This window comes from Drosophila nasuta, chromosome 2R (assembly GCF_023558535.2).
Source record: "Drosophila nasuta strain 15112-1781.00 chromosome 2R, ASM2355853v1, whole genome shotgun sequence".
Classification (NCBI taxonomy): Eukaryota; Metazoa; Arthropoda; class Insecta; order Diptera; family Drosophilidae; genus Drosophila; species Drosophila nasuta.
The window spans coordinates 13,430,691-13,450,770 of NC_083456.1; the positions used below are offsets into that span (position 1 = coordinate 13,430,691).

Below are 20,080 nucleotides of genomic sequence, written 5' to 3' on the forward strand. Positions count from 1 at the left end.
GAAAATCCACAAACACAATTCATTGTTGCCTGAAAAGATTGTGATTCCAGATCATCGATTCGAGCATGTCCATCTGGACATTGTCATTATGCCACTGGTCGACGGATACAGGTACTGCCTCACAATGATTGACAGATTCTCTCGCTGGCCGGAGGCGGTCCCTCTTCGAGACATGACTGCGGAAACTGTTTGCAGAGCTTTTTGGAACTGCTGGATAGCGCGATTTGGTTGTCCAAGGATCATAACGACAGACCAAGGAACGCAATTTGAATCCGCACTATTCAAATCATTAGCGAATCTCGTTGGAAGCAATCATATCCATACAACTCCGTACCATCCACAGTCAAATGGTATGATCGAGCGCTGGCATAGGTCCTTGAAGGCTGCGTTGATGTGCGACTCCGAGACACCGTGGTTAAAAGTGCTTCCTACCGCCCTCCTTGGCCTCCGTACTTGCATCAAGGAGGACTTACAAGCTTCGGCTGCTGAGATGCTTTATGGATGCACACTTCATCTGCCTAACGATTATTTCGCAGATTTAAATTCGCCGCCAAGACCAGCTGAGTTTGTCAGTGAATTTCGAACCAGCATGCAAGCGCTAAGGCCCATCTCGGCAGCACACCACAGCAAGCCAAAACTATTCATTCACAAGCATATCCACGAATGTTCCCATGTGTTTGTGAGAACCGATGCCGTGAAGCAACCGCTGCAACCACCATACTCTGGGCCATACCAAGTGATCGACAAGCTTTCAGATCGAGTTTTTGTTATTCGAATGAATGGCAAGGACACATCTATTTCAGTGGACAGACTGAAACCAGCATACTTAGAGAGCAACGACCCTAGCAACGAGACGGAGGATTCCTTAACCACAAAAACTCGGTGCACAAAAACTTATGAAAGACGTGTCTAGAGGGGGAGTACTGTGGCAACTCTGTCATCCACCTATTGCCCACATGCTGGCAACACCAATCGATTAGTGGTTTAATCGTTAATCGTTCGCAGCCAACTTCACTTAATTTTGTGCTTTCAATTTCATCAGACTTATACGTATATATTAATCAATAAAGTTAAGTTGAATACAACGGCGTTTTCATCAAATCTCTCACACCTATGAAGACGCCAAACAGCACAGCCTCAAACCGCTTTAACGCATGCAGCAACCAACCGCTACTATGCCTTCATGTATTTTTATGGCTCAACCGCTTGGCGTAATAGTCATGAAAGAAATTTAAGATTTTTAATGACTTTGGTAACTATATTTAAGCCACACTAAGCTCAGAACATTTTAATTAAGTCAAGACAAAAATAACTTGCGGTTGCCCAAGTATTTTACTATCATCTTAATGCGCAAGCTAGCGATTGTCAATTCTCAATGGTACTGAAACCCCGCCCCACATTTGAGCATGCTCTTAAAGCGGAATGCATTTGCTGATTGCCAATTGACCTTAAGGGTTGATTGAAGCTGTATGAAAAATGTGATTGAAATTCCAAAGTAAGTGTGAATGCTAAAACTACAATTTGTATACATTTAATTGAACTATAAAATTTCATGCTTTATTATTGTAAAGTTATGTTCTATCACTTGTAATAGTAGCCAGAATATATTTCACTTTTAATTATCATTTACATTTTTTTTTTTAAATTTTTTTTGTAGCATTTCTTGCTAATAACAACTATAATTTGTTTAACCAATTCCCAATTTGAACGCCTCTAATGCTTGCCATAATCACCAGGTTCCACAGAATCACCAGCAGAAGAAGAGGCTGCCACAGCCGCATTGAGTGCGTCATAGAGTTCACTTGATTGATGATGATTGGAGTTGCCATACAAGTTGTTATCATTATTATTGCCATTGGCATTGGCATTAGCTCTAGTGCGAATGTTGCCACTGCGAACTGGGGCATCCAAGTCGGGTCTGTTGGCATCATAGGCCAATCCATTGGCAAACGAACGATGCAACAGATTGTTGCCCACAAAGTGCTGCAGATGCCCAAGACAACTGTGGCGGAAGAAAAATTAAACTGGCTGTAATTATAATGAATTTTCTCGTGCTTCACTTACCGTTCCAATCGACGATCAGTGGGTGCGCTTGGAATATCGTAGAGATCCAATAGGCCGAGATTATGGCCATTGCCTACAACTGTTGCAGGCGGAGCACGTTTACCATTGGTCCAGCCGCGAGAATATTGAAATGTCTGGCCCATGCAAGCCATCGACAGGGTGAACAGGAAGAGGGGCAACATCAAGAGACGCAACATTTTGAGAACTGTAAGAAGATAGTCGCCAACAAAACTTGTTTTATTATAAAGTCGCCTAGACAGACTATGGCACTTGCCTAGACACTGAAATAACTCTGGGCAAACTACTCGCTACCAGGTCGAAACCGCTTCTGAGCCTTTAATGGTCCCATCGACATCCTTTTATATCGCAAGGCTGCAAAAACCAAAGAGCAATTTCGTTAAAATCTCACGGCCATAAACGAAACAAGTGCTGCTCCTCCTTCTGCTACAACAAGTTGCCTTCGAGGTACACACACACGCGCACACAGATGCAGATTAACTGAGATTATTAGTTGCCAATTGTTTTCATGTGTTGGCCAAAGGTGGCATTTAAGTCCCACGCGCCACCCACGCCTGCCACGCCCACCACTCCCGGCTGGCTGATCAAATTGAATGCATTTGTTGATTGGAAAATTGCCACTGCGCAAGCATAGAAAACACTTTTCTCAGACGTCGAGTATTCGTTCAGCACAAGGGTTTAAATGAAAGGGTTTCTGATTTTTATACCCTTTAAAGAGTTGTTACTTAGAAGAAGAGTAGAAGTGTAAGAGTCGGAATTTCTGGTTAGAGTCATTATCGATTAACCAGCTTAAATATACGAATAACAAGCAGAATGAATCATATATTTGTTATAGACAATTTCTTATTAAATTCAACCTCATGCAATTTCTTTCCGACCGATTAAAATTTATTTTTATTTGCATAATTTATATTAGAAACAAACTCAATCCTAACGCAATTTTTATGCTAATTAAAACGTGCCGTCAAAACACTCTCAAATTTAAGATTGCGGTTTTGCAAATTAAAAGAATTTATGAGTTTTTATTTCCAGCACAAAGTTAATATACACAGTAATTTTTTTAAGGATTCAACATTGCTTAAAATCCTAGTACATTTGTAGCCAAATAATATAAATTTGAATTGACTAAGTATTTAAATTTCGTACTAAAAGAACTTTTATGATTACAACATCATCAAGTTTAAATAATCATCATTTACATATTGTACCATATTATACAGGGTTAAAGGGAGTCGAGTATGCTCACTTTTATTCTGAAGATGTTCAATTAGCAGTATCTCTTTGCACTCTTCAAGTCATCAAACTTGTCTTGCCATTTATGGACGTTGGGAATTTCGTGATTTCTTCTGCCCAGCACCTTAAGCGGCATTAACTTGTCGAACACAAAATTAACAATCTATCAACTGGCTTATGTATTTCTGTATTTATATATAGACGCAAATCTAAACTTAGTCATTCTTGAAAAATATGTTTATAAGATTTTCGGAATCACAAATGTGTTATCTCGTTATCTCGTCCGGAATTTTCTTGTCCGTTCTTCTGAGCCAACTCCATCGAATTATCTTTCACTGGACGACGACGCATTGCAATATAGATGACACTGTAAGTTGTTAATAGATTAGCTAAAATCTTGGTATGGTTTGATTTCGATTTACATAAAAACGAGTATGTTGGGAGCAATAAAGATATTACTGAACAAAAAAAAGGCACCCGGAAAAGAATCGATGGTTGACGTGTAAATCAGGCTGTAGATGGGCGCAAATATAAATCCTGCTATTGGTTCACAAATGCCAAAAAATGAGAACATTTTGCCTAAACAAAAATGAATCGATTATAATAAACTCTTAAACGTTGTGTAATTACATTAACTCACTTAGCTCATCGTCAGCAACTATAGTGGATCCAATTGATTTAATGGGAATAACTCGTAACGAAGCAAACATATCAAACACATTGCCAAGATAAAACATCCAGGAATTAATTGAAAAAGCCTATAGAAAAAGATGAAGAAGTTTATATTCATAATTAATAACATTATGGGCACTTACAAATACGAAGTGAGACGCAGTGATAAAGACAGAAGACCACATGCCAATTATGGAGTCCGAGATTTTCAATATTTTACTGAAGATTGTTGTGCCAATAAAGGTTCCAAGAACAGCTAATCCTCCACCAACAGATCCATAGACGCTGTAGTCTTCGCCATTCCATCCTAACTTTTTTAAAGAAAAAAGATATTGGTAACTATCTTCACTTACAGGAGCTATAACAGTGAAGAAATAAGCCAAAATCAACATCAGTAATATAAATCTATCATTGTTCTCTCGTTTTGCAAATGGGAAATAGATAAGTTGTTTCAGCAGCGTGGGATCAAAGAGTTCTTTGCACAGATTACGTCTTCTGGGCACTGGGGGAGGTTCGACTCTTGGTGGCGCCAATTGTGGATTCAACTGAAAACTTTTATTCACGGGCACCTCATCCAAGTTGGTTGTCTCATATGCCAAATTGTCAACTGCCTGATTTTGTGGATGAGGAGCTGTCGCAGTTGGCTCTACTTTCGCCTTGGTTAGTGGCTTAGGCTCCTTTATAAAGAAGACAATGTAGAGTATGGCAAGAATTTGAGAGACCAAACTTAATATAAAGCAATCTGGAATAAAAGAGCAACATAAAGATCATTTAAACTATTCCAGATATTAATACTACACAAAAATAAGTTATAAAATCAAGATATTGTTCTTAGTACTGAGAATTTTCTTCGAAAAAGTGAATCAAAAACAAGATAATCTTGAATTTAGAAAACATATCTTGATTTCACGAATATTTCATTTGCATATAAAAGAATGAATAAGAAAAATTAAAAAATTATATACTGGTAAGACCATATATTTTATTAATAAATTAAAAAATTAATATTATATTATAAATTATGGACTTTTTTTTTATTATTGCTGTATTTAATTATTTGGTAATTTTCAGTTTATTATTCTTAATTTGAAATAGTTGACCCTAAAGTGGTCTTATATTGAGACGAATGTTCTTAATTTTAAAATGTGGTCTTTCTTTTCAGTGTACTTACTTCTATAGCCTATTAATGCCAACAGCGATCCACTCAGGAGACCTATAAATGACAATCCTGTTACAACCATAGAAAAGATGCCAAAGCGAAAGACTCGATCTTCCTCTGGAGTTGATATGGTCATATAACTATACGCTGACATCACAAATAAGGTGAGACTGCCGAAAAGTGACGGCACAATAACTTCTGCATAGCTTCCGAACTCAAAGGGAATGCTATCAAAATATATCGCCGATATGAGCTGACCTGTAAAATCGCATTGTAAATGAATACGGGACAAGGAGTCTTCAAGACACTTACAAATATTCTGAAGAACTTCACCCACAATTGGAATTATCATTCCTGGTTTACGTTTATTAAATTTGTCCGCCCATCCGCCAGCAAATATCAATATGATCAACGGAAATATAGCACCTGTAAAATATATTTTTATATTTAAGTGTATAACTTGGACTTGAAGGGAGATGAAATATTTCTAATTTATGTACACCTGGAGCTCGCTAAACACGGGGGTTACGTTTCTAGAAATCTTCGTGTTAATCGTAATCGTGTTAAGCGAAACATGGATTCAGTACAAAATAAGGGGTTACGTTCGCAAAATTCAAAATTGGCAGCAAAAAAATTTTTTATTGTTCAAATTTTGTCTGTTTTTTATTAATGTTTCATACATATGTTCAAAATTAACCAAAAGTTATTATGCCTTTATTTTTTATTTATTATTTTTATTTATGCCTTTAATAAATGCATAACGTTCATATTTTCAAAACTAAAAGTTGGTATTTAGTTAAAACAAGTAAGAAAGCTACAGTCAAGTGTACTCGACTGTGAGATACCCGCTACCCATTTTAAATAAAAACAATATATTTTGCTGTATTATTCTCAAAATATACCAAATATACTACAAAAATACTGAAAATATACCAAATGGTATATGGGTATATCGGTGTAATACCGCATTCAAAATATACCATAGACGGCACAATATACCGGATTGTCAGCCAAAGCAACTAAGTCCCCTAGTAAGTAGGCGTTTTTGCCCATACAAAAGTATTTCTTTAATAACTTCCAAAATTTTATCTGATCGCAACCAAATTTTCAGGAATCATAACTACTAACTATAGTTATTATTGTATATACCAAAATTCGCAACTCTAGCTTTTAAATTACGCTTGTTATTCGATTTTTTTGATTTGCGGGGGCGGAAGTGGGCGTGGCTAAAATTTGAAACAAACTTGATGTGCGTGCAAACATAACAAATGCTGTCGAAAAACAATTATAGCTCTATCTCTTATAGTCTCTAAGATCTAGGTGTTCATACGGACAGACGGACAGACACACAGACGGGCATGGCTAGATCGTCTCGGCTGTTGACGCTGATCAAGAATATATATATTTTATAGGGTCGGAGATGCCTCCTTCTACCTGTTACATACATTTCCTGTTGGCACAAAGGTAGCGGGTATAAAAAAATTGCTTCATATAACAATTTAACAGGTTAATCTTTATAGAAACTTAAAAATGTTAAAAAAAAGAGGAGATCATATGTTTCTAACATATTTATATCAAGTTTGAATTTGCATTTGGTGGCATTTATAGCTTAAGCCAGTATGCTTCAAAATTTTTTCTCATTTTAGTGGCTCCTTATCAAAAAATCATGTAAGAACTAGGTTTTTAGCGTGTTAAAAGGGGGGATGGGAGCAAATTTATAACCGTGTAAGAACGACTTCGTGCTAAAAGAGTCCGAGTTAAGTAAGGGCCAGGTGTATATACAACAAAATTCAAAATTTCTAAAATTTTTGTTACCAATTGGTGAACGTATTCCGTTAACATCAGCGTTAAGTTTTTGTGCCTGAACTTCCGCTTTGCAAACGGTGAAATTGAAAAGCGGCGAGGCGACATCCACAAGTAACTCCTCAGGCGTTGGCCCTTGAATAGTTACATTTTGAAGTTGTGCCTCAAAGGGGTCGCAGTCAATACCGTAATTGCCTTTGTCGAGTATCGCGATGCAGGTTGGAACGTTAAAGTGTAGATTCACGCGACACGCTTTCTCCAACGGAAAGTTCCTCGTTGCAATTGAATTCCAATAGGCTACTGACACATATAAAACTAAAATCGGCTCAACAACTAGATAATGGCGAAATCGCCATAATTTTTGCAGATAGCTCAATTTTTGCTCCTCCTGCTGCGGAGAAGCCACATCACCAAATTTATTTGGCTCTGCCATTTTGTCACAAGTTCACTTTGTTAACTACACTATTGTTTGCAACGAAATCTGCAAGTTAATCAACACATCGCGATAAGATCCAAATTCATACTGACTTTCAGTTGTGCAGCTCTGTTCGTATTTCAACTTCATTCAAGCTATATTTGAATATTATAATACTTGTTTTAATCTTTCAATTCTTTTCATATTAAATATCACGCTAATCAAAAATTTCCAGTTAAAATTTCTATTAAAATCGTCATCGTCTGGATATTAGCTAAAATAATAACAAAGAATTGATTTTTAAAAACAAATACTTTATAATATGCAGTCCAAATGGTAATCGTCGTTTGCTAAAAACCGGCTTTCTACTTTTATGATTTTTTAAATTTCTCGTACAAACTTTTAGCGTGCAAAAACTTTTTTTTATTTATTTGTGGACGAATTCTTAGACAACTTTTATAAAACATAAATTCAAGTCTGTGGAATCTTGAGTATTTAATATTTCTTGCATTGAAATTAGATAAACGTTGTCATATTTTGTTAATTCATAGTACTAACAAATTGCCAGAAAAAGGCAGATTGAGACATAAATCTAAGCTAAAGAAGACTTCTAATGCAGAAACCTAAGGAGAAGATCGTTTACTTATCTACATATATTGAACACAATAATACATTTCTTGTAACTTTAATAAGTAGATTTAAGATGTACAATAAAAGGTATTAAAAATAAATTTCATATTTAAACTACAGACTAGTAATCTCGGTTCCGGAATTTTGTTGTCCATTTTGTTCATTTTTTTGAGCCAATTCGACGGCATTATCATTCGCTGCACGGCGACGCATTAAGAAGTAACACCAACTGTCATCAAAATAAAAAATAAGTTAACATCTTAAAACAGTTTTACTGAGTATTAAACTTACATGAAGACCAGCACATTGGGTACGTAAAAGATTTCACTGAACAAAAAGACGGCACCCGGAAATGTGTCGATCGTGGCAGTGTAGAGCGAACTGTAGATGGGCGGAAATATGAATCCTGCAATTGGTTCACAAATGCCGAAGAACGAGTACATTTTACCTAAAAAGAGAAATCAATTGAAATATACTCCTTTTATACTCCTATAACATATTAACTCACTCAGTTCATCGCCAGCAATAATGCTGGATCCTATAGATTTGATGGGGATAACACGCAATGTGGCAAACATGTCAAACACAGCGCCAAGATAATACACTCCGGAGTTAGTTGCAAATGCCTGTAGAATGGAAGAAATTTAATTCCTTATAAATGACATTATTATGATCTGTATAGTACTCACAAATACGAAGCGAGAGGCGACAGTAAACAGAGCAGACCACATGCCAATCATTGAATCGGAGAACTTCAATATTTTACTAAAGACTGCAGTGCCAAGGAAGGTTCCAATAAGAGCTAATCCTCCGTTAACTGCACCGTAGAGACTGTTGTCTTCACCATTCCATCCAAGTTTCTTTAAACTGTATGGATAAAAGTATTCGCCTTCTCCCGCTGTTGGTCCAGTGGTCAGGAAATATCCCAATATCAATAGCAGCAATATAAATCGATCATTATTCTCTCGTTTTGCAAAGGGGGAAATAGATGAGTTGTTTCAGTAGCGTTGGGTCAAAGAGTTCTTTGCACAGATTGCGCCTTTTGGGCACAGGGGGGAGGTTCGACTCTTGGTGGCTCCAATTGTGGAGTCAACTGAAAGTTGACGTTCTTATTTACAGGCACCTCATCCAAGGTGGTTGTCTCATAAGCCATATTATCAGCCGCGTGGCTTTGAGTTTGAGGGGCAGCAGCTGCAGCAGCAGTTGGCTCTACTTTCGCCTTGGTCAGAGGCTTGGGCTCCTTTATAAAGATGAAAATGTAGATTATGGCAAGAACTTGAAAGACCACACACAGTATAAAAGAATCTATAGAAAATTAACTCAATTAGAAAACACTCATTCATGATATCAAGCATTTAACTTACTTGTATAGCCCAAGAGATTTAAGATAGCTCCACTGGGAAGACTTAGGAAAGGTAGAGCTGTTACAAGCATGGCAAAGATGCCAAAGCGAAAGATTCGATCCTCTTCTGGCACTGTTATTGTCATGTAACTATAAATAGACATCAGACAGAAGGTAAAACCTCCAAAGAGTGCCGGCACAATAGATTCCATATATGCGCCAAACTCAAAGGGAATACTGTCAAAATAAATCGACGATATGAGCTGACCTGTAAGATTAATGAGCTTGTAAATGGATTCTTGAGAAGTTGCTTTGAAGATACTTACAACAATAGTGAAGGCCCTCGCCCACGATTGGCAATATCATTCCCGGCTTACGCTTATTGTATTTATCTGCCCAGCCTCCAGCGAAAAGTAAAATGATCAGCGGGAATATGGAAGCTATAAAAATGTCAAAATAATTATGCTATAAATATAATATTACCGAATATAATATCAGGTGTTTTCTTTTATATCAAACGAAAGTGAAACAATTCATTTTAGAATGAGATCGCTTCGGAATACCCCCCAAAAAAAAAAGAGAAGAAAAAACTCCGAACCGGATAGAATGAAATAATGATAATGACAATGACAATGAATATTCATTATACTATTGTGTCTTTTGCATTTGCTCATGCAATGATACTCAATTAATATTTTATTGGCGATTCAATCAAATACTGTGCTTAAAATACTATTACTATTAAGCCTAATCATTCAAAAGTTTTTATCTCACAAATTAGTTGGCTTGGCAATGGTTTGCCCAAAGGTTAAGAGAAAAACTACATAACGAACCGGTTTTTGGGCTCTAACGATATTTGTTGATGATTTAAGACTTCTATACTACTACTAAACACACATTAGCTTCAATTTAATCGACAATATAAAAATACTTATGATTACTTGGGGGAATTCAGAGAATTTCGTGCGAAAATACAATCTACACATAACAATTAAATGTTCCAGCATCTCTAAATGGCAAATTCTCGTAAAATATATTAGGAACATATATCAATTTACTCTCAGAATGTCTGCTCATATATTATACATATAGCACATGTCTAACCGAAGACCAACCAAAATGTTAAATAATTCGTTAGATCTTTGGAGTTTATTTTTAAGAAACCTGAAAGATGAATTATTGGAATGCGAAGCTTTGAAACTGGTTGCACCAGATGTATTGTTAAGTTAGAGACTAGAATTCAATATTCACATATTTTTTTCCTCAAGCATGTTTCTATTTTAATTTTATTTCAAAGCGTGATTCGTACAAGGAATAAAGAATTTTTATTAGAGCTACCAGTTTAAGCTGGGATCAAACTGCAATTGTGCCAATGATTTTATACAGGTGCTAATTGATTGATAGGTATAAAAAATGCGTACGCATAATGTGGCTTTTAAAAATCAAATTTCTGTTTCATTCTTTGCTTATAACGGCAGCAAAATTAGGTATTTAGTTATTTATTTTCATACTCAGCCGAAGTTCAACTACAAAAACAATTGTTTCACACATGAATTGCACGAATTCCAAATTATTTAATGTGCACTTTTGTTGCCCGTTGGAAAAATAATTTATTTTGCCATGAAAAATATTTTGTTGCCAAAGGCGAATATTATTTTCAGAGACTTGATCATAAAAATATATATGTATATGTCGTAAGTCTCAGACATAAAAGTTAATACTCTTTCCAGTTTCTGTGTATTCATTACCGCTCAGCAATTATAATTAGCTAGCATTCTATACAATGCCAAGGAATTCCCCTTCTTACCATGCGTATACTTAATATTTGAATCGTAATATTTACCGATTGGTGTTCGCTTGCCGTTGACGTCGGCCATCAGAATCTGCGTCTGACTTTCCGCTTTGCAAACGGTAAAATTGAAAATTGGTGACATGACATCTGCCAGCAACTCTTCGGGTGTCGGACCCTGAACGGTTATATTTTGAAGTTGTGCCTCAAAGGGATCGCAGTCAATGCCATATTCGCCTTTGTCCAGTATGGCGATGCAGGTGGGAGCGTTGAAGTGTAGATTGATGCGGCATGCTTTCTCAAGCGGAAAATTCTTCAATGCAATCGTATTGAGAAAAGTTGCCGCCGCATAGAGAAAGAAAAACGGTTCGATCACCAGATATTGACGATATTTCCACAACTTCTGAAAATAGTTCAACTTAGGCTCATCTGTTGGAGCAGCAGCAGCATTTGCCGCAGTGGCAGCTTGGGATTGATTTGCTTTAGCCATTTTAGCACGAGTTTGTTGATATTTATTTAATTTGCCGTTTCGTTTGTTGTAGCGTCGTATACTACATGTTAATCAACATGTCGCGCCAAGTTCTAGCATCAGACTGTCGTCGTGCTGGGCAAGCGATGTTCGAACGACAACTCGATACGCACTAGAAACTTGTTTATTAATTGTTTTATTTTTTTTTTCATTCAGTGTTGTGTTTGGTTTGATAGATATTGGAATTTTGTCACTGCTGACGGGCTTTAAGAAATTTGCATGCGCTCGCAAATCTCTCTCTTGCTCACTCTCTATTTCTATCTTCGCTCAAACAAAAATGAGCATCGATTATTTAATGAATCTTGCAATGAATACAAATCATATGCTTGACAATGGCATGTGAATGAATGCGAAGTATGTGCGGCTGCAATCGGAAATTGAATGTCAGCGCTTTACGCTTTAACTGATCAACGTCAAAACTCCAACGATCTATCAAAATTACTTGGCTAACAACTTTATATACATATAAACTTAATAAGTATATTTTGGAATTGCGCAACGAAGTACAATTTACTCCGTCCAACGATGAGTGCAGTTTTGATTTGTACACACATAATACAGTCGCATTTCCTCTTCAGCACGCCGGGTTTGCGCCTGGAAGAATACCGCCTCACGATGCGAGCACTTGGGGCAAGCGTGGTCTTCGGTGCGGGGCAGCGTGGGATCGGAGATGACATCGGGCACAATGTGAGTCAGTTCGTCAATTTCGTGCATAATTTTGTTGACGTAAATGCAATTTGAGTCGGCCTCCTGTTTGTAGTCACAATTGCGGCACGCGTACATTAGGATTTTGTTGTCCTTATCCTCCTTGGGATACAACATATTGTTGCATTCCTGACAGAAACGAATGCCCACAAAGCCGGGGCCTTCGGTATGAGCAGAGTCGAAAAGAGCAGCCATAATTCCTATGAAATCAAAATTAATAACAATTTTTGTTTATTAGCTAGAAATTTACCTGATTTGTACAGCAACAGCAATAACAGTGTGGTCGCAAGTTTTATTTCGAAATATTCCAAATTATACCTTAAGTCAGACATAAATAAAATGTACGAAAAATTTATTTACAATTATAAGAACGGTCTAGTTTTTAGGTTTTTTTATTTGTCGGAAAAATATTTAATAAGCTATTCAATATTTATACTCAAACTGTATTGTTTTGATTGAACATACAGTAAAAACAGAGGGCGTCTGGTCACATTACATTGCGAACAGCTGATTGGCTGTTTACGAAAACTGTGAATTGTTAGACGCCAACGCCATTGTGTACGCGTTACGTGCCAGCGCTCGTGGTTCAAATTGCAAGTATTTTCATTCAAATAAACGAGAATAAATTTTGTTTCTAGATTTTTATTGTGATATTTATATATTTAAAGAAAATGTTAAAATGTTAGTACCAAAAGTAAAAAAAATAAACGTGTAAATAATTTTCGCTATCGCTCTCGCTCTTGCGCACAGTACTCATATTTTGCTCTTGCTGTTGTGCTTTGTTACAGTGTCGATCTAGATCGGCATACGACGACTTTCATTGACGCAAGTTTCACATTTAATTAGAGAAACTACATTGAACAAGTGCGAGAGTGTGTAACTCAAATGTAATTCGAGTTAAAACGTAATATTTAAATAAATAAACGTCAGTGTTGATCGACATATCAAATATTTTTACACAGAATTCCAATAAAGCCGGCAACAAAAATATTCAATATTGAAAAGTATGCAACAATTTTCAAATTTATTTTAGAATTATTTTCAACCCTAAAATATATTTTTCACAGTCAGCCAGAGACGCAAGCAGAGCGATCCCAGCAGAGCGAGCGAACTTGTTGCGTTGCGTATTTTTTCTGTCTTTCGTTTTTTCATCAGTTTGCCAGCTACGTATGTACGTAGCGTGCTCTCGCTCACTCTCTCATTCGATCGATGACGCCGCCATTTTTTATTTTGTGCGCTGCTTCTAGGCGTTGCTGACGTGACGCTTGTTGTCCGACAAACTGATCAATTTTAATTAAATCACGAGCCTAAAAGTAGGCTATTTTACGTCATCAATCTGATCCTTGGCATCCTTCCCATTTTTTCACAGAGATTCCGCCGAGCCGTTTGCGCATTTAATCAACAACAGGCAACATGACTGAAAACGCTGATGCTGGAACTGTAATTAAAATTCTTGATGTCGCATTAATTTCATCGCCCAAGGACAAGACAAGGACAGGCAACCGCATGAAGCTGCTCAACGATGTGCCACCAGCCAAAGGGGCAAAAAAGGCAGCAACAGTGTCGCCGCGTGTCAAGCAAGAGAAACGTGCCAGTATCAAGATACTCAACACATCAGATGAAGTGGCGACGACGACGACTCCAAAGGCCGACAAGGGGAAAAACAACAAAACTGTGAGCCCCACGGGCAGTGTAAAGATACTGAATGAGAAGCGCACTGCATCCTCGACAGCGACGCCTACGACGGAGACCGCCAAGATTAAGACATCTCCCAGCAAAAAGAAGAAAATGGACCATTATGTGCTGCAGGCGATTAAAAGTGAGAACAGTGGCAGCAACAAAGCCGACAACAGTTCCAGCAGCATTGTGGTGGATGAGGAGGATACCATTGATTTTATACTCGCGGAGAATGATGATATCGAGCTCGCACCTGGTAAAGCCAACGATGACGAATTCGTAGTCTCTGGCGTCGAAGAAGACGAAGATGATGATGACGATGCATTGATTGAAGGTGGCTCAAATCGCACGTCTGGCAACAACGAGTTGAAGGAGATGGTGGAGCATGTGTGCGGCAAGTGCTACAAGACATTCCGACGCGTCAAGAGCTTGAAGAAACATTTGGAGTTCTGTCGCTATGATAGTGGCTATCATCTGCGAAAAGCGGACATGCTTAAGAATCTGGAGAAGATCGAACGCGATGCAGTGGTCATGGAGAAAAAAGATATTTGCTTCTGCTGCAGCGAGAGCTACGACACCTTTCATGTAAGCACTATATGATGAGTTGTTCATCTCGTTCAATGACTAACCGTTTGCCGATTTTAGCTTGGCCATATCAATTGTCCCGACTGCCCCAAGTCATTCAAGACTCAAACCAGTTATGAACGTCACATTTTCATCACTCACTCCGAGCTCAACGATTTCCCGTGCCCCACTTGCAATGCCAAGTTGCGAAGTGCAGCGCTGTTGAAGCTACACGAGGAGCAGCACAAGTCTCGAGGCAAGCCGTATGCCTGCAAGATCTGTGGCAAGGACTTTACACGTTCTTACCATTTAAAGCGGCATCAGAAGTACTCATCGTGCTCCGCGAATGAGAATGATACCATGAGCTGTAAGGTATGCGATCGCGTCTTCTATCGCCTGGACAATTTGCGTGCGCATCTCAAGCAGCATTTGGGTACACAGGTGGTGAAGAAGCCGGAATACATGTGCCATGTGTGCAAGAACTGCTTCTACAGTCTTTCCACGTTGAAGTATGATTTACCCGTATATACAATTCTATCTTCTCTTGTTAATTCAAATTGCTTCTCTGCAGCATTCACATACGCACGCACACAGGTGAAAAACCCTTTGATTGCGATCTGTGTGACAAGAAATTTTCCGCCTTGGTGGCACTCAAGAAGCATCGTCGCTATCACACCGGCGAGAAACCTTACACCTGCACCGTGGTAAGCATCTCAAATGCTGTAATTAATCTCTGTTTTTATTAATGGTCATTCTCTTTCGTTTTTGGCACTGCAGTGTAGTCAATCCTTTGCTGTCAAGGAGGTGCTCAATCGTCACATGAAACGCCACACTGGCGAGCGTCCACACAAATGCCCCGAATGCGGCAAGAGCTTCATACAGGCCACACAACTGCGAACGCATTCCAAGACGCATCTGCGTCCGCATTCCTGCACCTTGTGCAGCCAAAAGTTCAAAACGGAGAAGCAGTAAGTGCAATGCTTAAAGCTACATTTTGGTGTCAGCTACTACTTATTTTTTATCTTAGATTGGATCGCCATGCTAAGGAGCACACACGCGCCAAGCGTGCTACTTTCGCTTGTACCGAGTGCACGCGTAGCTTCCGTACAAGCGCACTGCTTAAAGAGCACATGGATGCTGGTGACCATTCACGTAAGTTTCCAGGCTTAATCTGTTGTAAATTCACTAAACTTTTCCAATAAGTAGAAAACTTAGTAGGCAAAAAGAGAGATTTCCGAGATCAATGTATTTAGAATCAGGATCAATAGGTTTAGCAAAGTCCATCTGTTTAAATACGTTGAGCTCATCAATTATAATAATGTCACCAAACCTTTTACATTTGTTATCTTAGCAGGGGCTTCAAGCTTCACATTTTATAATCTTTCTTCAAAGATTGTAATATCCTTAAAGTTATGTTAATCGTAATTAATTTCTTCAAGAACAAACGACCTAAAATGAACCGTGAACATAGTGTTTTGTTCGATCTTATCATGTCAGGATTGGTAAAACAAATAGCAAGCAATGAACGATACATGAAACAAAAGAAAGAACTAAAAGATTGATCTAGTTCACTGATGAAAAATGCGGGAACGAACTTATTCAGTCCATTCCACGCTGTTTACACAGCTGTTCAAAAATTGAATAGAACAAATAATTTAAGCAACGGGTCTATTATTGCCTAAACATGATTGTAGCTTTCATACTTATTTTACTAACAATCTTATTTTCATACACAGCTGTCAAAACAACACGTGTCAAGCGCACGGCCAAGATGATCGAGCGCACTGACTGCGCCATCTGCGACAAGAACTTCGACAGCACTGAAACCCTAAGGAACCACATACGCAACGTCCACGAATGCGATCCCGATGATATCTTTGGTACTGAGCCACCAGCCAAGCGCAAGGCAACTACCAAAAAGACAATTGTATTGGACGATGATGAGGATGAAGATGAAGAAGCGGCCCCGGCTAACACATCTGCAGGTTCGCTCATCTCGAGCAAAACCGACGGCAATGGCGTTGTGGTCCGTGAGTTCCTGGTCGATGAGGGCGATGGCAATGCCCAGACCATACTGCTCGAGAACGAAGTCTACACCATTCTGCCCTTGGAGGGAGCCAGTGAGACACCGGCAGCTGCAGCTGGCAGCGATGTCAAGCCCAACAATGCTAAGGAGAAGGCATCACCGGTTGTGTCGCCAGTGGTGAAGAAGGAGCAGCGCAAGTCTTTGGCTGCTAGTTTGGCAGCTGCTATTGCCGATAACATTGAGGAGCCGTCGAGCGATGATGAATTCACCGGCGAAGTGCTTACCGAAGAGGATCTGAAGCTCAAAGAGAACATCGCCAAGCTGATCGACATGCTGGTCGATCCGCAAACACTCAAGAAATATAATTGGCCAAATAGCTCTGAGGAGACAGTGCTGTGCAAAGTCATCGAGAATTGTGGCCACGATTTGGCCAAGGGAGGCGAGAACTACGCCGAATTGGATTATGGCAGTCGCATGCGTGAATATTGCAAACTGCTATTCACTGTTGTCATACACAATGATTCGATCAAATCGCTGTTGAACAATTTCCCCATAGACGATGTCATCGAGTATGTGCTGGGAGATGAGGATCAGGATCAAGACATGGAGAAGGGCGATGAAAAGGAAGAGGACGAAAAGTCGGATTCAGAGCAGACACCAAATGCTGTTGAACTCGAGGCCGAGACCTAACAATTTCGTATAGCGTGTTAAAATTGTAAATATTAATATATTAATATCCCATACTACACAACCACAACCACCACACCATCTGCATAATGATCCGTTCTAGTTTTAAAGAGCATGTTTTTTCGGTTTTGGTTTGAACACTAAGTGACCTTAGAAAGCAAGTGTTACCACCCATTAACTGTTATTATTACCAACTTTAACTTTATATAACGATTTATTCAATTACTATTTTTTATAAACTTATATAAATAAATATACATATATTATTGAATTTTCAGCTCATTGTTCCATGAGCATCTTTAAAATTCGTTCGTTATTTAGCATTATTTTGTGGCGACTCTCATCGATCAGCTCCTTGTACTCCACGATGCTGGACTCGGTGCTCAACAGCTGCTGCTTCATCGGCTCTGTGGCGGATGCAGTAAGACTTCTCTCACGCTTCAGCTCGGCTGCTGCCTGCGTGTAAGTATCCCGCCACATGGTCAACTCCAGCTGCATGGCATCGATGTCTTCGGGTATGAAATCCATGAGTTTTCCCAGCGGATTCACCGACTTTGTCAGCGTTTGAATAATGTCTCGCAGATCATTCATCTGACGCGCCGAACTTTGTCGGGCGCCCAGATTTTGCTTCTGCTGCTCTTCCTTGGCGGGATCGCCGCCTTGCTGCACAAGTTCCTTTTGTGTTTCCAGGATCTGCTGCACCAAGCGTCCCTGATGGGCGTCCACATCGAGTTGAGGGTCTGCGGTGCCCGCTTCGATGTCATGGGCATTGGCATCTTCGATGATTACCAAGTTCTCACCATCATCATCGAAATCGCCAAATGTCTCAAGCTTGACATTGATGCCGGATATCTTTACCTGATCGTTTGGCTGCAGCACAATCTCCACGTTTCGTCGGCGTGGTGCACCAGGACGTGCGGAGGCTGGACGTGCACTGGGCGGACGTAATGATGTGCGAGGACGCGTCACTGAGCCATTGGACTCCTTAGAATTCTCACGTGTGAAGGTTCCTTCGCGCTCTCGCTTCACTTCATTACTATTGCTGTTGTTATTGCTGTCTGCAGTCGGCACAGTTGGCGATGTGTTGACAGATGCTTCACTGACATCGCTAGTTGCCTTGGGCAAATCTGTTGGCTGTGCTTCAGGCACTGGTTGTCGTTGTGTTCCGCTGGAGCGTCGACTTTTGCCTGAGGATTTGCGACTCTCGGGCTCAACAGATGGCAACGATTCCGCAGCTATTGTGGAAGGTAGAGAAACCTCCTTAGCCGGCTCTAAAGCAGCCACAGGTGGCGCATTAGACGGCGGACTCTTCTCGTCTCGAGATTTAGTTGAGGATGCTGGTGACACCGGCTTTATGGGAGCTTGAGCAGCAGGTGCTGGTGACAATGATTTTATATCACTTTCAGTTGATGCTTGTTGCTTAACCTTTGATGTGGGCTTCAGCGCCGGCGATGGCGTCTTCTTGGAGCTTTGTCTGCTCAGCTTTGGTTTGGCATCCGCATCCGGCGACGGTTTCGACTTGCGCTGCGCTTTTTTCCTTCGCAGGAGGTGTTGAGCGGGACGCCAACTCGGTTGCTTTGCGCAGTTTTTGCTCCTGTGGGGAGATGCGCTTCTCTCGCTCCTTGCCAGCTGGCGAGATTTGCTTGCTGCTCACTTTTGTGTCTTTTACTTTAGGTGGTTTGGACTTTTCTGCCTCGGCATCAGCTTCGAGTACCTGCTTCAAAGCTTCCCGCCATTCAAGTTGCTGCTCCGCCACGCTGGCCATGGCTTGAAGCAGCTCATTGGTCTGTCTTGCCTCGTGCCCAGCCACAATCTTGGAGGTGCGCACCTTCAGATCCAGCTTAGTGGTAAGCTCTGCAAAAAAAGATTTTTATTTAAGGGATTTAAAGTTGCCACAATTCTAAATAAATTTAAAGTTTAAGATTACAAGTCAAAGAGCAAAAACTAGTTTAGTATTTAAAAGAATTTCAGAAAAAGTAAACATAAAAACATACATATGTATAATTTAGCTAATAAATTTAAAGTTTACGAGTTTGAAGCTAAAGTTTAAATTTAGAGAGTAGTATAATATATAATGTTATAAAAAAAGGAACGTAACAAACATCATTCAGAGTTCTCAAGGAATACATATGTAATTTAAATTTAGTTTACATAAAAACATTGAAATATTTCAAAAGCGGTCCTTAGGCTATTATTGCACTTCAAGAAACGTTATAAAAGGTAACTTAATAATCAATAAAGTTCTTAATGAGACTCACTTGTAATGTCAATCATCTTCTGCAGAAAGCGCATCTTGTCATTGCTGTTAGAAAAAAGACGATTAGCTCAGTGTTTAGTGATATTTCCTTTCTTTACTTGCCGATCGCTTATGTTCTCAAAGAGCTGCTCCTCCGGTGTATAGAGACCCTCATAGCAACCCGTTTGCTTAATAAACTGTTTTACACACTTTAATAATAGAAATAAATTGATTTCTTTAAGAGATTTGCTTACCGAATTGAAAACGTCCATCAGGTAGCGAAACGGTGGCTTCTTCAGCAACTTCTCCGTCAGAGGTGGCTTCTTAATGAACTTGCCCAAGGCCTGTTGAGTGACCTTAATAGCCTCATCTTCGAGATCCTGCTCGGACATTGTCAATCTGCGTCGTAGTTGTTGAAAACTGTTTTGCAGCCAAGTTTAAAAGAAATTGTTTCGACTTGTTTTTTGTTTAGACCACATTCCACGTTCTGTTGTCCTGGTAACGCGGTGCAAGGACAACTGCGCATGCTCC

At 39.3% G+C, this 20,080-nt stretch overlaps 6 protein-coding genes across 8 annotated transcripts; 1 reads left to right on the forward strand and 5 right to left on the reverse strand.

Annotated features, from left to right (window-relative positions):
- Positions 1–1,169: 1,169 nt before the first annotated feature.
- LOC132786254 (pro-corazonin) lies at positions 1,170–2,500 on the reverse strand. Its single transcript, XM_060792742.1, has 3 exons — positions 2,339–2,500; positions 2,065–2,269; positions 1,170–2,002 (listed from the first exon to the last, which is right to left on the reverse strand). Exons 2-3 carry the CDS (start codon positions 2,259–2,261, stop codon positions 1,714–1,716), a joined length of 486 nt encoding a protein of 161 aa, XP_060648725.1. The 5' UTR covers positions 2,262–2,269; positions 2,339–2,500; the 3' UTR covers positions 1,170–1,713.
- Positions 2,501–3,321: 821 nt separating this feature from the next.
- LOC132786253 (lysosomal proton-coupled steroid conjugate and bile acid symporter SLC46A3-like) lies at positions 3,322–7,460 on the reverse strand. The gene is made up of 7 exons (XM_060792741.1): positions 6,962–7,460; positions 5,459–5,572; positions 5,159–5,404; positions 4,131–4,729; positions 3,956–4,073; positions 3,738–3,894; positions 3,322–3,682 (listed from the first exon to the last, which is right to left on the reverse strand). Exons 1-7 carry the CDS (start codon positions 7,380–7,382, stop codon positions 3,571–3,573), a joined length of 1,767 nt encoding a protein of 588 aa, XP_060648724.1. The 5' UTR covers positions 7,383–7,460; the 3' UTR covers positions 3,322–3,570.
- Positions 7,461–8,053: 593 nt separating this feature from the next.
- Positions 8,054–11,672, reverse strand: LOC132787792 (lysosomal proton-coupled steroid conjugate and bile acid symporter SLC46A3-like). The gene is given in 9 exon segments (XM_060795091.1): positions 8,054–8,223; positions 8,286–8,442; positions 8,503–8,620; positions 8,684–8,968; positions 8,970–9,047; positions 9,049–9,299; positions 9,359–9,604; positions 9,663–9,776; positions 11,180–11,672. Coding segments are annotated over 9 exon segments (1,800 nt in total). The 5' UTR covers positions 11,616–11,672; the 3' UTR covers positions 8,054–8,108.
- Positions 11,673–11,773: 101 nt separating this feature from the next.
- On the reverse strand, positions 11,774–12,752 carry LOC132787795 (DNA-directed RNA polymerase II subunit RPB9). The gene is made up of 2 exons (XM_060795093.1): positions 12,610–12,752; positions 11,774–12,559 (listed from the first exon to the last, which is right to left on the reverse strand). The coding sequence occupies exons 1-2, from the start codon at positions 12,689–12,691 to the stop codon at positions 12,165–12,167; spliced, it is 477 nt and encodes a 158-aa protein (XP_060651076.1). The 5' UTR covers positions 12,692–12,752; the 3' UTR covers positions 11,774–12,164.
- Positions 12,753–12,864: 112 nt separating this feature from the next.
- On the forward strand, positions 12,865–17,316 carry LOC132787790 (protein suppressor of hairy wing). Of its 3 annotated transcripts, none has more exons than XM_060795089.1 (7): positions 12,865–12,952; positions 13,729–14,621; positions 14,682–15,109; positions 15,172–15,304; positions 15,378–15,568; positions 15,628–15,752; positions 16,337–17,316. In XM_060795089.1, the coding sequence occupies exons 2-7, from the start codon at positions 13,773–13,775 to the stop codon at positions 17,314–17,316; spliced, it is 2,706 nt and encodes a 901-aa protein (XP_060651072.1). In that variant the 5' UTR covers positions 12,865–12,952; positions 13,729–13,772. The 3 variants fall into 3 exon arrangements, with proteins under 3 accessions (XP_060651072.1, XP_060651071.1, XP_060651070.1); XM_060795088.1 differs by having other exon boundaries at positions 12,945–13,040; XM_060795087.1 differs by lacking the exon at positions 12,865–12,952 and adding an exon at positions 13,105–13,363.
- Positions 17,317–17,592: 276 nt separating this feature from the next.
- On the reverse strand, positions 17,593–20,064 carry LOC132787791 (TRAF3-interacting protein 1). The gene is given in 5 exon segments (XM_060795090.1): positions 17,593–18,850; positions 18,852–19,167; positions 19,572–19,615; positions 19,673–19,746; positions 19,804–20,064. Coding segments are annotated over 5 exon segments (1,830 nt in total). The 5' UTR covers positions 19,942–20,064.
- Between the last annotated feature and the right edge of the window lie 16 nt (positions 20,065–20,080).